Source organism: Camelus bactrianus, chromosome X (genome assembly GCF_048773025.1).
Source record: "Camelus bactrianus isolate YW-2024 breed Bactrian camel chromosome X, ASM4877302v1, whole genome shotgun sequence".
NCBI lineage: Eukaryota > Metazoa > Chordata > Mammalia > Artiodactyla > Camelidae > Camelus > Camelus bactrianus.
In genome coordinates this window covers 64,619,892-64,637,528 of record NC_133575.1, presented here as the reverse complement: position 1 = coordinate 64,637,528, position 17,637 = coordinate 64,619,892, and the positions used below count along the sequence as shown (strand labels likewise).

Here is a 17,637-nt window from a genome sequence, read left to right as displayed (position 1 = left end):
TTTAAATGTTGGAATATCCCAAGTCTCAGTCCTTGGCTACCTTCTTTTTCTTTACTTACTCTCTCAATGAACTCTCTCAGTTTTTTTTTTTTTTTGCCCTAAATATTATCTGTTTACTGAACATTTCCAAAATTATATCTCCAGCTCTATATAGAGGCTCCTTTGGTTTCTAGACTGGTATATCTCCCTGCTTTTTTTTTTTTTTAATGTCTTTACTTGGATTTCTAATAGCATTTAAAACTGCAATGTTGATTTTTTTTTTTTCTACCAGCTTGACAAACCTATTCCTTCTTTATTGTTCTCTAACCTAGCAAAATGTCTCTACCATTCACCCAGTTGCTCAGGCCATAAAATGTAGGAGTTGACCTTCATTTTGTGCTTTGTACTTGACATCCAATCTGTCAGCAGTTCTTGTCAGTTTGAACTTTAAAGGTTGGTTCTGGTGGATCCTCTAGAAGGAAATATTCTAAATCTAATCACTTCTTATCACCTCTTTTAGTACATCCCTCATCATATCTTACCTAAGCTATTGCATTGTACTCCCAACTGATCATTGCTTCCTATCTTTCCCTGTCTGTATTCTGTTCTCTATACAGCAACCATACCACTCTTGTATAAATTTAAATTAGATCCTGTTATTCATTCTCCAGCTTTAAAACCCTCCACTGACAGTCATCTACTACTACTCCTGAAAAAGTATGGTTTTTCTCTTCCACTCTAGTTACACTGATTTTCTGTTTTCTCCAGTGAAATGTCCTTTCCCCAGATCTCATTTCATTCAGTTCTTTACTCAAATACTAGCTCAGCAGAAGTCTTCCCTATCTAAATAGCACCCCCAAACATACATACATTTGCGCTCTTTTTTAATCACTTTTCTTTTTCTTTATAGCCCATATTATTACTTCAAATTATATTGTTTATTTGTTCATTTCATTGTCTATCAAGCTTTTCCTACTGAAATATAAATTCAGAGAGGAATGACTTTGTCTCATTGCCATTTTCCAAGCTTCAAACTATGCCTGGCCCATAGTAGGCAATCTGTTCATTGAATGAATGAATAAAATTATTCTAATACATGTTCCCAGATAATTACTTCTAGAGCTCTAGCCCTTAAAATTTCTGTATAGCTACCTCACCACCCATCATCCCTCCATACTGCCCCCCATCCCCTGCAAAAAGCAGACAAAAATTAAAACTTTAATATTTTCCGTTTCCAACTTATTTAAATTCATACTCCAGCACTCTCCATGATTTTATCACATCTATCTTTGGGCACCGAATACTTTTTGACAGACTGTTTATTTTACTTTTGAACTTAAATAACTATCTTAATCAGTGTCAAAGCTTTAAAAAATCATTCGTCTTGATTTAGATCACTCCCTTGATGGACCCCTTACAAATGGTGATGGCAGAGAGCCCCGGACAGGCATCAAGAGAAAGCTACTTAGTGCATCAGAAGAAGATGAAAGCATGGGAAGAGAAGAGAAAGAGAAAAAAGAAACAAAAGAGAAATCACATTTATCTTCCTCAGAGAGTGGAGAGTTAGGATCCAGTTTAAGTTCTGAAAGTACCTGTGGTTCTGATTCTGACTCTGAATCAACTTCCAGAACTGATCAAGATTACGTAGATGGAGACCATGACTATAGCAAATTTATACAAACTAGGCCTAAAAGAAAACTCAGAAAGCAATATGCCAATGGAAAAAGAAACTGGAAGACAAGAGGCACAGGAGGAAGAGGCAGATGGGGCAGATGGGGTAGATGGAGTAGAGGAGGCAGAGGAAGAGGAGGCAGGGGACGAGGCAGTCGAGGAAGAGGTGGAGGTGGCACGAGAGGGAGAGGGAGAGGGAGAGGAGGAAGAGGTGCTTCTAGAGGAGCCTCCAGAGCCAAACGTGCACGTATTGCAGATGATGAATTTGATACCATGTTTTCAGGACGTTTTAGTAGACTGCCTCGAATTAAAACAAGAAACCAAGGCAGGAGGACTGTTTTATATAATGATGATTCTGATAATGACAATTTTGTGTCCACTGAAGATCCTCTGAATCTTGGTACATCCAGATCAGGCAGAGTGCGTAAAATGACAGAAAAAGCCAGGGTTAGCCATCTCATGGGATGGAATTATTAACAGTTAATAAATTTAGAATAATTTAAAAAATTCAATGGCCTTCTACTGCAGGGAATTTACCAGGAAATCTACAAAGCAAGTTGTGTGGGGACTTCTGCTTCCTTTCACATTGGTGCTTTTCCATTATGCCAGTATACATTTGTTTCAAGACTTTTGATCTCCACACTTCATTTGTTGAAACAAGCCTTACTCATTAGGCCTTAAAGTTAAAAAAATTCTGTAGACACACACACACACACACACACACACACACACACACACACACACACACACACCATAGACACACTACAGATTTACTACATTAAAGAAGCATTCAGCTTCTTAAGAGTAGCATAACATTTTTATCTCAATGGAATATCCCTCTTTTGCTTTTGTATCACAGAAGTATAGCACCTTCTTACAGAGTTTTATATAGTTTGTTTTTGCCATTTTGATTCCTGTACCAGTAATAATGACTTTTGCACAATACACCAATCCTAAAGGCAGCTATTAAATGTTTACAGTTTCTATATTGTAAGAACGATCTGGATTATTTTACTTTTCCCAGGCCAAACTTTCATGAATTGTACTGAACTGAAGTATATATTTATACTACAGTTTTGTGGGGGGTGGGGGGTTCTTAATATGCTTTTCATTGATCTGCTTAATTCATGTTAAAGGTGAGAAAGGGTTGGTGCCTTGTAAATATGTAGCAAATCTTTGTGGTGTGTCCTGATGTGTGCATTAACTTTATTAAAAAAGAATACTTGAGGTATCAATCTAGACAAGGTGCCAAATGCAAAAGTTGCTTGCATCCATTTTCTTTTTCCTATTATATTTTATTGCATTAATAGAACTTGTGTAGCTTAAAGAATAACTTAAACATTTGAAAAATCCTCATCCACAAAGAATAACTGAATAGTAGCTCAGCTACCTCTATTAACTACAACTACTGGAAACATTAAGAAAAAATAGATGCTGTTATTCATTACTGACTAAGGAGAAATAGAACAAGCTTGGTAGGAATGAATTCTCATAAGTTATAAGCTGAGAAGTTGTTAATAATTGTATTGGCTCTCAAATTAATAGTTGTAATTAAACTTCTTAAGTATAGTATAGTCTACCTTATTAGGCTTTTCTTAGAACATATTTGTGTAAGTAGACTTGATCTACTGCTTATGTATCTCTGCTACCACTTATTTAACAGCTGTGAGTGACTGATTTTGAATTTTAAAATGTAACACAGCACCTAATCTGAGTTGGAATGTTTTGGCTAGCTAATATTTTGAATCAACTTTAATAGGTTCTGCTCATTACCATTCCAAAGGGTTCTTCTGTTATAATCTTTCAGAAAAGAACCTCATTGCACTGCACACTATTTTCAGTCATTATTTTATAGATGAAAAAAATCCACCCTATGGTCTTGTTTACAGCAGTAGAGTGCACATGGTTCCATAAGCAAGTTTGAGTTTCAAGATCAATTTTACTCCTCAAATTTGAGAGATTGCAAATTTGCTAATTTGTTAGATACTTAGTTTTTTGAGGTGAGAAGGATGATACCGATCTCTGTTTTTGTAACAACATATTTGTTGCACATAGATCAGACTTGTGGGATAAAAGAAACTTCTTAGTGTATGCTTTAGTAATCCCAGGATATTTCTTAAGCTAATATGTTTGTCTCATGCTTTCAGTCATTTCATGCATCTGAAAATCTGTAAGTGCAGAGGAAGGAGTACACACATAACTTTGCTTTTTTGGTTGGGTTGGGTAAGGGTTATTCTTGGACTAACATCTTTAAGCAATTTTCACTTGCAGTAGAAATGATGTTCAGGCTTTAAGAAAGTTTTGTGAATTGTTAATGAACTAATTTCTGTTACTGGACAGATCAAGCTGATATTTTTGTTGTTGTTGTAGTCTTCTTTTCAGTAAACCAAAACTACTTCTGGTTGTAATTCAGCTGCCACTTTTGACCATAATACAGATTCAAAAATCTTCATGTTGAAACTCTGCTTTTGATTTTTGCTAAAATGTACTATTTTAGTTATTCATCTCTTGGACATTTAGACTAAGTTTGTGCCTGTGTTTTCCTGGAATCAGTAACACTTTGGCCTACCGTATTCAAAGTAACATATTCCTCACCTTCATGGATTTACCCAAATGTGTATTACGTGTATCATTTTAGTGTGGAAATTTGTTTGACATTCTTCTATGAAGAGCTGACCTCTTGAAATGTAGAAGAATTGCCATTTGTGTGATTTAGCTATCTCAAGCTTTATTTATAATTTATTTTGAAAAATAAAAATGGCACATTTATTTCCCAAATGTCAAGATTTTCTAGGGTTAGATAATTAGAATAATAAGGCTGAAGACATTTTTAAGCATATTTTATATGTAGTGAAATACTGTGAAAATACTAGTGAACAGCATTTTGCTGTAATGTTGATTTCAGTTATTAGGATTTAAAGAGTTAGTCATCAGGGTAGGTTAGATGGGCATAGTTATCATTTATTACAAAACAAACAGATCATTTTCTGTTTGCATGCAAATTATTTTAATAAGTGTGAAAATAAAAGTTTGGAAGACAGTATTTTTACTTTTATATCTGGACTTCCCCCCCCCCCAATTTATACTTTGCCTTTTTTGTAGCACCACCTCCTGTGAATGTGTTGTAATTTGTATCACATTGAATATTTTATCACTTTAATTTTTTAGAGGTCCTTTAAACCTAAATAAGATCTGGGTTTAGCCATAGAAAAGCAAGTAGAAAATGAGCTAAGAATTGTGACGTCTAAATCTTAAATGAATTGCTAAGAAAAAACACTTAAATTTAGGTCCTTGAGAGCATATACATGTACAAGCCTATTCCTATGCTAGATGTTGATAGTCAATAACTTGTAATATTTCTCATGAATACTAATAATGTTTTAATTCCCAGCTTTAAGATCTTAGCATGTGTATCTATTTATGAAAACAGAATTGTGTGTTTCTTCTATGGCTTGCTGTGTGTATCTCTTCCAGCAATAGGATGCTCTCCAAAACATTCACTAGCCTATTAGTGTAATGACTAAATTTGTGTGTGTGTGTGTTCGTGCACACATATGTGTGCCTGTATGTAGATTTTTTCCAACTTGACACACTTTATCTCAGATATTTAAAAAAAAAAAGAAATTTGTATGGAAGGCAGCCGTATTCACTGTCTACCAGTTCATTGCTTCTGTTGTAAAGCGCTTAGCCTGTATATATACTGCTTGATCTTCCATATCATTATGCCTTCTAGATAAACAATCTAGGTTTTGTTGTGTACATGTGTTGCTCTATTTTTTAAATTCAGTTTTCCCTTCTTTTGTGTGTTTTTCTGTTTCCCTTCCCAGAGCCCAGACTTTTGCTAGAATTCTTTCATATAGCACTTTGTTTCACCAGAGGCTAAGAAACTGAGTAAAGTTCATAAATCTTATTCTGCACAATTATGTGCTCAGATATCTAACTCAACCTTCCAATACTTTGAAGAAAATTTGAGTGATTTATCTTTGCTGTTGTTTTTGTTGTAATCCTAGATTATCATCAGACAATAACAGAATGATTAAAAGAGAAAGATGTGACTGCCACTTCTTACTTTTTGATCAAAACTTTTTTGAGCATTTTTCAAAATTTGTATGTTGTGGTAGTGATACAATTAAACATCTTATTACTTGCTTATATATCTTGGGAATTATTTTATGCACATTTATCAACTGGTACTTATCTTTAAAGTTGGAATTTTTACATCCACGGAAAGGAGACCTCCATCCAGTATAATTTTCAGTATACTTTGACATCCAACCTTTTAAACAATTACCAACATTTTGAGGTCTGAAATAAATGATTTACTTCTGGGGGAAGGAGTGGAATTTTTGACTATTTTGACAAATCATAGTTTTAAATGTTAACTTCATCCCCAACATTTTTGTGTTACATGAGGCTTTATGAAAGTTTTTGAAAATAGAATATTCTAAGATCATTTTGAAGGCTTGTTTTAAAAATTAGTGTGAAAATATTTTCATGTTTTTTGGTTTTTACCTCTCAGTAAAGTTTCTTTACCAAATTTTGATTAAATTCTAATTATGAAGTTAAATTTTTTCATGGTGCTGTATTTTGTGGAATATGGATTACTCTCAAGTTTCTTAACATTTGTTTATTACATTGTCTTATCCTTGCTTATTTCCTCTTCCATCATTCCTCTCTTGCTTGCATTTATTATCTTCATTTCTCTTTCTGCAATGAAGACTGCACCTAATTTAGCACATTTCAACAAGACTGGCAATTTATGATTCATTGACGGGAGAAGTACAGTAGAAAGGCCCTGCAGTTTAGAGTTAAGGTGTGTTTATTTATATGTATGCCCATTTGTTATTCTTATACCTATCTTAATTAAATCTAGAATATGAGACTTTGACATAAATGCATTGTAAGTATTTTCTAAAAAATAAAACTATTGATACTATTAAAATCGCCATTGGTAATTGACTTTTAAAATCACATACAAAACTATTTAGAAACCCAGTTGGGAAATGTGTTTTTACATATGTCACCAGATACACATTAGGCAGTACTACAAATGTTAATTCTTTAAACAATACTGTGGTGATGGCAATCAGTAATTTATTTCTTTGTCCTGTAACTTATCATCCTTGTCTTTTGTAATCCCTTACAAAGTAATAACAAAACTGTACCTTATGTTTGTTCTGAGTATCCACAAATTTTAAGATGGAAAATCATTCAGTTAATAGTTGATATGATGTTGTATATGGACAAAATGTCCATTAAACTAAAATTCAGTAAAGAAAGGTAAACTAAACTGGCTTGGTTTATAAAAGATGTTTTATTTGGCAGTTTATTAGTCATTATAAGCAATTATCTTCAAAGACAAAAAATAACTGGACTAATTTGTTGCCATTCTTTATGGGATGTTTACAATAAAATTCCAAGTTGTTTGGAATCAGTTGCACTCTTGCTGCTTTATGCCTCAACTCAGGTACTGGAGATAAATTAACAAGAAGGAAGAAATGTGGAGTTACTTTCCATTATCCAGCTTCAGAGATTGTTACCTGTAACTCTTGGGCCTTTCTTTTCTTGTTTTCCTGTCATATAATATTTTATTATTGTTATTATTTTAATCTGAGAAACTAGAATGCTTTCTATCAAAGAAAATTGTTTTGTGCGTGTGTGTGTGTGTGTGTGTTTGCCTTAGTTGTTGCATATATTCCTTTGAGTCATTTTTAGGTAATAAATATATTAACGTTTTAAATGTGGGCTGCTTGGTGTGTTAAATAACAGCCTGCAAAGTTTTATTCAACATTTTGTTTTGTTGAGAAATCTGTTTGAAATGAATAGGTTTCTAATGTCTTCATGGCTTATACATTTTAGCAGCTGAACTATGAATCTCTGACATTTTTATTTATAGTAAAATTGCTCACAGAAGCCTAACTATATTATAAATGGTACTTTAATTCAATGTAAGTGAAGGAGGGAGTGAAGTAAGGTGAGAGGTAACTTTTGATCCAGGAACTGAAAGCCCCAGCAAAAGCAATTCATCCCATTTATGCAACTAAATGGTTACTCAGAATTTTCTTCCCAATGGTAAGAACTCCATTAGGTTCAAGGTAAGTAAGACCAAAGACTGGACTGTCTTGTTTTGTGTATTTAAAATTAAGAAATAAGTTATTTAGAAAAAAACACAACACCTTTGCCTTCTGGTATTGTATTCTATGACTATGAAAGTAGTCCAAATTTTTGCAATATTTGGAGGTTGAAATACAGATGTTTGGTATTTGTGTGTAGTTGCTTGATTGGTTAAAGATAGTCCTCTTTAAAGATATAAAAGTGTATATTAAAAATTATTTATTAGCAGGCTTTGATGTTTTCTGACTTCACCTGCAGGTTTTTTAGGAAAAGTAAAGAATCTTTATAACAAAATATTACAGAAGTACTCAGAAGAGCCATTGTTTTTCCTAGTTTAGAAGGTCAAGGGTAGAGTGCTCTCTACCCTCTTTCTCAGTTATATGCCCCTGACAATTTAAAGCTACTTTCCAAAAATGCACAAAATAAATGGAAACCAATACACTGAGCCTGTGAGTTAGTTTTCTGTGTATATTTAAGCCCATACACTGACAGTTGCTTCCTTTCTTTCCCTTATATAAATACTTTAAGATTTTTTATGCTACATATTGCTGGTAAACCAAATACAACATTAAATAAAATGAGCTATTTATGGTGTCAGTGTTTTCCCAAAGATTTTTTTTTAACATCTTTATTGTGGTGTGATTCCTTGTACAGTAAACTACACACACTTCAGAGTTACAATTTGATGGATTTTGATAGATGTATTCACCAATGAAACCACCACCACAATCAAGATACCTAACATTTCCATCACTCATCAAGAGGTGCAAATTTTGAATTCTCAATTTATCCCTTCCCATCCTCTTCCCCCGGTAGCCATAAGTTTGTTCTATGTCTGTGAGTCTGTTTCTGTTTTGTAGATAAGTTCATTTGTGTCATTTTTTTAGATTACACATATAAGCGATATACAGTATTTTTCTCTTTCTGACTTCACTTAAAATGACAATCTCCAGGTCCATTCATGTTTCTGAAAATGGCATTATTTTATCCTTATGACTGAGTAGTATTCCTGTGTGTGTGTGTGTGTGTGTGTGTGTGTGTGTGTGTGTACATACATACACACACACCACATCTTCTTTATCCAGTCATCTGTTGATGGATATTTGGGTTGTTTCCATGTCTCGGCTATCATAAGTAGTGCTGCTATGAACATTGGGGTGCAGGTGTCTTTTCAAACTATATTTTCCTCTGGATATATGCCCAGGAGTTGGATTGCTGGATCATATGTTAAGTCTATTTTTAGTTTTTTGAAGAATCTCCATACTGTCCTCCAATTTACATTCCCACCAACAGTGTAGGAGGGTTACTTTTTCTCCATACCCTCTCCAGCATTTATCATTTGTGGACTTTTTAATGATGGCCATTCTGACTGGTGTAAGGTGATATCTCATTGTAGTTTTGATTTGCATTTCTCTAACAATTAGTGATGTTGAGCATCTTTTCATTGGCTTGTTGGCCATCTGAATATCTTTGTAGAGATGTCTATTTAGGTCTTCTGCCTATTTTTTGATTGAGTTTTTTTTTTAATATTAAGCTGTATGAACTGTTTGTATATTTTGGAAACAAGTCCCTTGTTTGTCACATCATTTGCAGATATTTTCTCCCATTTTTAGGTTGTCTTTTCGTTTTGTTGATGGTACCCTTAGCTGTGCAAAAGCTTTTAAGTTTAATTAGATCCCATTTGTGTATTTTTGCTTTTATTTCCATTACTCTAGGAGCTGTTTCAAAAAAAAATATTGCTGTGATTTATGTCAAAAAGTGTTCTGCCTATGTTTTCCTCTAGGATTTTTATACTATTTGGTCTTACATTTAGATCTTTAATCCATTTTGAGTTTATTTTTGTATATGGTGTTATAGAATATTCTAATTTCAGTCTTTTACAGGTAGCTGTCCACTTTTCCTAGCACCACTTGTTGATTTCCAAAGTTTTGAGGAAACATTTTTTCTTTTCCTTTCCTTTCTTTGTAACTTTAGTATGTTTTTCCTTTGCCAGCTGTGGCAGTTGCCTTAATAAAGTTACCTCTCATCTGGAGATTATAAACATCTAATAGATAATTCTAACTTATTATTAACAAATTAAAGTTTAATTTGACATTGGAGAACTTTTAAAGACAACTTTCTTAGCTAGTATCTTTTCATTAACTTGGAAATTGTGTATTGTCAACTTGCCTGCTCAGCATCTTTATGATTCTCTTCAGAGAATAAGTTTTGTAGTAGATAGATGAAGAAATAAGAACTTTTTAAATTGCTTGATTTAGGTTATTACTGTTATTTGGTAAAATTTGTTTATTTTTAGGAATGTTTTTGTGGTTGATTTTTGTCATGTTACAATTCTAAGTAGTATTTGTATAGTAACATGTTCATTTATAGTAGAAATTTTATGTATTCTTTCAAATAATTTAAGGCAGTAAAACTTTTAAGGTGTGTGAAGGTTTTTTTTTATTATTTTAAAAAGTTTAGAATACTATGTTAAAGTGAGATTTATATTCCAAATTATATAATAGCTTCATTTTTAGGTTTTTTTTTTTGTTAACCTTGGGTATTGTTAATCCAAAATATTAATAATGAAGTGCCAGTGGTCCTGAACTGTTTCTATTTGTGAAATTGTAATTTATAAATTAGCACAATCCTTGTATATAAGAATTTAAGTGTTAAGTACTCCTTTCAGTTTTGGAAGTTGCTGTTCATTTTTATTAAAATTGTTTTGAGTAGTTATGTTGTAGAAAAATGGTTATTAAGGCAAAATAATTGTTCAAGTTTATGGTAGATATATTTTTACTCTCCAGTTTCTTCAAAAATATGACTGGCGAATACAATGACAAGTTTCTAGCACTATCAAAATACTAATCTTTTATTGCTTTTCTTATAAGTATTCAAGCAGAAATTATCAGAGAACAACATAAGATAATGAGTTATATTCTTTTTTCCAAATACATATGGGGATATCCTTCTTAGAAGATTTACCAGCATGAATTTGTGGCCTATATTCTTTATATCAGTGATAAAAGGTGGCTAAAGGAAAACTAGTCTGTTCTTTCCCAGGCTTATTTATTTGTTAATTTTGTTAATTCATTCGACATTTATTAATTCAACATTTACTGCATACCTACTATGTGCAAAGCACTGTAACTTTTTAAAGAGGTTTCCTGTTTATAAATTCCGTCTTCAAATACATTCTCGAGCACTAGAATAACACTATCAGTAAATTCCATTTTTCTGATCAGAAAAATTAGTTTCATTGAAATCTAGTAATTTGCCGAAGGTCACATGGCTAGTAAATAGAAAAGCCTTGATTCATCCAGAATATCTACTTCCAGGTTTCTAGTCTTAGCTTTTATATCTTATTATTAATGGAATGGTGTTTCATTTTCCTTTTTTTACATTGTCCATGAAATGAAGACTCCAAAGTCATATAATGTATAAATGTGAACATCACATTTCCTTTTGCTTCTGACAAAGATAATTTAATAAAGAGGACATTGATATGTGGATCTTTATGCTTCTTAGCACTTTGGGGAGGTGTAGTTAGAAGCTAAAATTTTTAAACATCAGATTTGGAAGTGGAAAAATGAATGGAGCTCTTAAAGTACATATCTTATGCATACTTACACAAAGGTAAATATCCAAGGAAAATATACAGAATTTACTTATATATTATTTTGACAATTAATTTTGCTAATAATTTATGCAAGTGTGCTTTACAGTGTGTGATACAAAATTTATCAGTTATTGTTACCTTACATACTCTATGCTCTCTTGCTGGCTGCAAAACATAGAACACTTTTTCCTTCTGAGTTTAAATGGGTTTTAAGTCAGTTCACAGAGAATGTAGCAAAGCTCCTGACTTAAGCCACGAGTTTAATTTAGCTTAGGGGTTTTGTTTTGGAGTGTGTTTTGTGTGTTGTTTTTTTTTTAACATTCTTTGAATTACCTCTGACTTTGACTCATTTGTCACTCTTCCTTTGCACCCTCATTTAATTTTTTTTCCCCTAAATCCAAAATGTCCAAGGAAAATAAGACCATTTCAAAAAGAAAGCATTTACTAACCCAATTTACATATACCAATCCTTCTTTGGTATCATTTTAATGAGTTGGACTTTTTTTCCCAATTAAGACTTTGGGGCTGAGGCAGTGATCATATTTGGTGGGGCTCGAGTAGGCCTATAAATATAGTAAAACTGAATTTGAACCCCTGGTAATTTGAACTTTATAACAATAATGTTATAGTATACGTGGTTATTAGGGAAAAAAACTTCAAGTAATTTAACCCAGGACTTGCATGAACCCATGATCACACTGCTAATAAGTGGTAGATCTCCCCTCTTTATTCTTAAGTAATGGGGTTTGCAGTGGATTTTGAAAAGCCATTAGGACTACCCAAGTTGCATTTGGTTTATGGAATTTACATTGGTCTCATTCATATTTCACAATGCCACCTTTTCTTTTTAACCACTTTCCATTCATTGTCATCCAAGGAACAGAACTACTGGTTTCTAACAGATAAACTGTAGAGTTCTTCTGTCAATAAAGATTTCTGTAAAAATCAAACAGAAAGAGAATGGAAAATAGAGTATATTAATTTTCTCTGGGCTTGCTGCTTAATTTCTAGTAAGTCAATTCTGCTTTATTTGGGGCTTAAAAGAAGGAAACTTGACTTTTCTGGCTAAATAAGAGCAAGTCAGATTTGGCTAACTGATTATACCTACACTAATCTTTGCCTGTATTAGGAGAATGCAACCTAGAAATCTGGGTTAGAGCCTTGTGCTCTGGTTGGACACCATTCTGTGGCCTGTCCTGTATGCTTGACAGTGTGTGTTTAGATGGAAGTAGTTTGACCTGGAGTCAGGTACTATGGTTATGGTGGAGGGTAAGAGGAGAAAGGAAAGCTAAAGGGAAACGGTGATACCTTACTAAGATCTATCTTAACTAGAGAGAGAGGAATGGGGTTTGGAAGGTTAATGAGGAATGAAATCCTCTAGTGTTCAGGATTTGGGTGTCTACGCCTTCAAGCACAGCAGCCTCAGAAACAGATTAGGGGAAGCCCCACATGAGTTTTGTTTGTTTGTTTGTTTTGAGGGGAGGGGATTGCAGAGGGATTGTTGGTGGTGATGATGGGATTCTGATGTCAGAATTGATGTATTAGAAATAATAGTTTTATTTCTTGAGAGCTCAACACTGTTAGGAAGGCATTATTAGCCCCATTTTGCAGATGAGGAAACTGATGTATAGAAAAACAAAGAAACTAGCCTTAGATCACACTGCTAATAAGTGGCAGGATTTATACTCCGATCTGTTCCAAAGCCTGTATGCCAAGCCATTATTATGTATGCCACTTCCTGTTGGGCTGGTTTTAGTCCTAGATGTGTCAAACTTACTGAGTGGCTTTTGACCAATTCCGTTTTCTTCCTTGGTTTCAGTTGCCTTTAGATATAAGGCTGAATTGATCACTAAACGATTTCTAAGGTCCTTATGATTTTATTCTCAAATTTCTAATGTGTCCTTTCTTTATACATCTTCCTAATCTCCAAAACTTAACTTTCATCAGAGGCTTGATTTTCTTAGAATCTTGATAAGCTCTATATCCTATGGATTAGTTATTCATTTGAAGACAAATATCTGAACTGCTTTAGGATGTTTCAGTTTTCATAAAGGAAGGCTTACAAAATGCAATTTAGTGTAAAAAATTAATTAGACTAAGTTCTAGCATGACAGTGGGAGGAGCACCACTGACTCACTTCTCAGTGGAACTGGTGAAAACCTCTGGAAATAGTCATAAGGGCAAACAGCAAATAGAAAATCAAGAAAATCTATGAAACTTCTGTAAGAAAGATGAAAATCTGGTATCTGAACCAAGACCAAGGTGGTTCTGTTCCTACCCCATCCCAGGTCAGTGAAGCAGAGACTACTCTAGACTACTACAGCCAAGAACACAGGCTCGCTCCCTCTTCCTCCAGATTCCAGGGTAAGGGCTCTATTTCAGGTAGGAGCAGGACAACAGCATATCTCATCCTTCCCCCAGCTATGTGTTACTGAGGCTTAAGTCTCAGTGAGGTTGACAGGTGGGGGCTCCCTTCTTTTGCCTAGTCCCCCCTCATGGTATGGAAGCTCTACTTTGGTAGTGTGGGCTGAGAAGACTGAGTCACTTATCACCCTTGCCCCAGCTCATGACGTGTCTCTATGCCAGAAAAAGACCTCAAGCTGCTATCCCTGCCCCTGCTGAATGCTCAGTTCCTAGAGTGGGGATGTCACTCTGACAGAAGCTTCCCTTTGTTCTCACTACCAGCTCCAGAGCCCTGACTCAAGAGTTTTGCCTTAGAGGGAGAAGCAGGCCATAAAACTAATCTCTTTCTGAGCTCTTCCCAAAGGAACTGAATTTATTACAGCAGACTTAAAATTGCCCTCAAGAAGAGTGGAGAATGTGGTGAAAAGTAAGTGAGAGGAGATTCAAGAAACAGGCCAAACTGTAGGCAGGCTAGTTTACAGGAGAGAACCAGGGAATGAGATAATTTCTTCTAAGGCCAGAACAAATGTCAAACACTGAGCTCAGAAACTTGAGTTTGTAAAGCAAACTTGTATGCCCCAAGGCATTGTTGAAAACAATTGAAGAATCAGCCTGTAATTAGTGGGGTTTAACAGCTGGGTGCAATCAGAGAAAGAGGAAGAGACCCCTTCCCAACCACTGTCATCCTAGGGTGATTATGGGTATACCAGAAGCTGAACCTCCCTGAGGAGCAGCATTAGACTCAACACTGTGGGAGCATAAGTAGACCTCACTAAAATAAGCTAGTAATAAGCAAATAACAGTAATAAGCCCAGAGTTGCTATAGTATATTATTTTAACTGTCCAGTTTCCAACAAAATAGTCATGAGACATAGAAAGTGAAAACAAAATGACAAAAGTAGGCCCAACCATATAAATAACATTAAATGTGAATGGATTAAACAATACGGTCAAAAGGTATACTGGATAAAGAAAAAATACTATACACTATTTATAGGAGACAAATTTAAAGATACAAATAGATGGAGAGTAAAAGGATGGCAAAAGGTGGAGAGGTGGTGCTTATATAGCAAATATAAGCAAAAGTAGAATTTAAGACGAAAACATTAGAGATAAAAAGGTTTATTTTATAATAATAAAAGGTCCAGTCCCTCAGGAAGATAATTATAAATCTATATGCATCTAACAACAGCCCCAAACATATGCAGCAAAAAGTGACAGAATTGAAGGATAAATAGTTAAAACAACGCTTGGGGACTCAATACCCCACTTTCAATAGAATAACTAGGAACAAAATTAAAGATATAAAAGGCTCAAAGAACACTATAACCCAGCTAGACCTAACAGACATATATAGAACACTCTATCCAGTAACAGCAGAATACAACTTATTCTCAAGAACACGTGGGATATTCTCCAGAATATACTATATGCAAAGCCATAAAACAAGCTTTGGTAGATTTAAAAGGGTTAAGTTTTGCAAAATATGTTCTCCCACTATAATGGAATGAAATTGGAAACCAACAAGAGGAAGAAATTGGAAAATTTTAAATTATGTGGAAGTTAAACAATGCTCTCTTAAATAACCAATAGATCAAAGAAGAAATCATAAGGGAAATTAGAAAATATATTGAGATGGATAAAAATGAAACACAGCATACCAAATCATATGAGGTCTGCCAAAGCAGTATTCAAATGAAAATTTATATTTGTAAGTACCTAATACAAAAAGGAAGAAAGCTCTCAAATCAATAACCTAACCTTTCACCTTAGGTAATCAGAAAAAGAATATCAAACTAAACCCAAAGCAAGCAGAAGGTAGGACATGATAAATAGTGGAAATCAATGAAATAGAGAATAGAAAAACAATAGAGAATATTAAACAAAAAATTGACTCTATGAAGAGATCAACAAAGTTGACAAACCTTTAGCTACACTAAGAAAAAAATGAAGATAGACTCAAATTACTAAAATCAGGAATGTAAGGCAAGACATCACTACCTACCTTAAAAGAATCAAAAGGATTATTAGGGAATACTATGAACACTAGTGTATCAGTCTTCTAGGTCTGTCAACAAAATACCACAGACTGGGTGGTTTAAACAACAGAAATTTGTTTATTTGTTTTGTTTTTTTTCACAGCTCTAGAGACTACAAGATCAAAGTGCTGAAAGAGATGGTTTCTTCTGAGGCTTCTCTCTTAGACTTACAGACAGAAGCCTTCTTTCTGTTTCCTTCCATGGAGAGTCATGCATCCCTGATGTCTCTTCTTCTTCTTATGAGGACACCAATCATATTGGACTAGGGCCCCCACCCTTATGGCCTCATTTATCATTAATCGCTTTCTTCAAATACAGTCATATTAAGGGTTGGAACCTCAACATATGAGGAAGGGGTAAATAATTCAGTCCATAATAAACTGCATGCCAACAAATTAGATAACATATGAGATATGGATAAATTCCTAGAAAGACACAAACTATCAAAACTAAGAATAAATAGAAAATCCAGATAGACCTATAACAAGTGTTATGGACTTCATGTTTCTGTCTCCCAGAAATTCATATGTTGAAACCACAACCCCCAGTGGGATAGTATTTGGAGGTAGGGCCTTCAGGAGGTACTTAGGTTTAGGTGAGGTGATGAGAGTGGGGCCCCTATGATGAGATTAGTGTCCTTATAAAAAGAGAGACTAGAACTCTACTCTATTCATCACATAAGGATACAATGAGAAGATGGCTGTTGCAAGACAGGAAGAGGGCCCTCACCAAATATTCAATCTCCCAGCACATTAATCTTACTTTCCAGCCCACAGAACTGTGAGGAATGTTTGCTGTTTAAGCTACCCTCTCTATGATATTTTTGTTATAGCAACTTGAACTAAGACAAGTAAATTGAATTCATAATTTTGAAACACCCCACAAAGAAAACCTCAGTCCTAGACGAGTTCACTGGTGAATTCTACCAAATATAATTGACACTTATCCTTCAAAACCTGTTACAGAAAATAGAAGAGAAAGGAATACTTTCCAACTTATTCTATGAGCCTAGTGTTACACAGATACCAAAATCTGACAAAGACAATACAAGAAAACTACAGAGTGATATTCCTTATAAGTTATCATAGGTATAAAAATACTAGCAATCCAAATCCAGTAACATAAAAAAAGTTTATACATCATGATCAAGTGGGATTTATCCCAGGAAAGCAGTTTGGTTTAAAATCTGAAAATTAATTAATGTTATGCACCATACTAATAGAATAAAACAAAACAAAACAAAACAAAAATACATGATCTTGTCATTAGGATAATCATTTGACAAAATTCAACACCAATTCTTGATAAAAATGTGCAGCTAGGACTAGAAGGGAACTTCCTCAACTTTATAAAGGGTATCTATTAAAAAAAAACACAGTTAATATCTTACGTTATAGAGAAATACTGAATATATTCACCTTAAGATAAGGAACAAGACAGGATTTCTGCTCCCTCCACATCTATTCAACATTGTCCTTGAGGCCCTAAAACGATGTTTAGGTAATAAAAATAAATAAAAGCCACCCAGAGTTGAAAAGAAGAAGGAAAACTATCTATATTTGCAAATTATATTACTCTGTGTATTGAAAATCTTAGAAGAGAAGGCCAAGATGGAGGAGTAGAAGGACGCTCATAGCTCACCCTCTCCCACAAATACACCAAGACCCACATCTACAGACCCACTCAGCCAACAAGAGCACCTGTGGAACTCCGACAGAACATCGCCCTCTTCAAAAGACAAACACGCCAAAAATCTGGTAGGAGAAAAGGAAGAAGAAAAGGCAAAACAGTGCAGGACTGGTCCCGTGGTGAGGGAGTGGCAAAGGACGACAA

At 34.3% G+C, this 17,637-nt stretch overlaps 1 protein-coding gene across 5 annotated transcripts in view; it reads left to right on the top strand.

The window, feature by feature from the left end:
- Positions 1-17,312, top strand: part of BRWD3 (bromodomain and WD repeat domain containing 3) — a 130,639-nt gene extending 113,327 nt beyond the window's left edge. For 4 of the 5 annotated variants that reach the window (XM_045512672.2, XM_045512671.2, XM_045512670.2 and 1 more), the window contains one exon: positions 1,373-10,475. In XM_045512672.2, the coding sequence (XP_045368628.1) occupies positions 1,373-2,127 (755 nt within the window). In that variant the 3' untranslated portion in view covers positions 2,128-10,475. Of the gene's footprint in view, positions 1-1,372; positions 10,476-15,907 lie in introns of those variants that run through there. The other variant, XM_074360032.1, reaches the window with a different exon arrangement.
- The last annotated feature ends 325 nt before the right edge of the window (positions 17,313-17,637 follow it).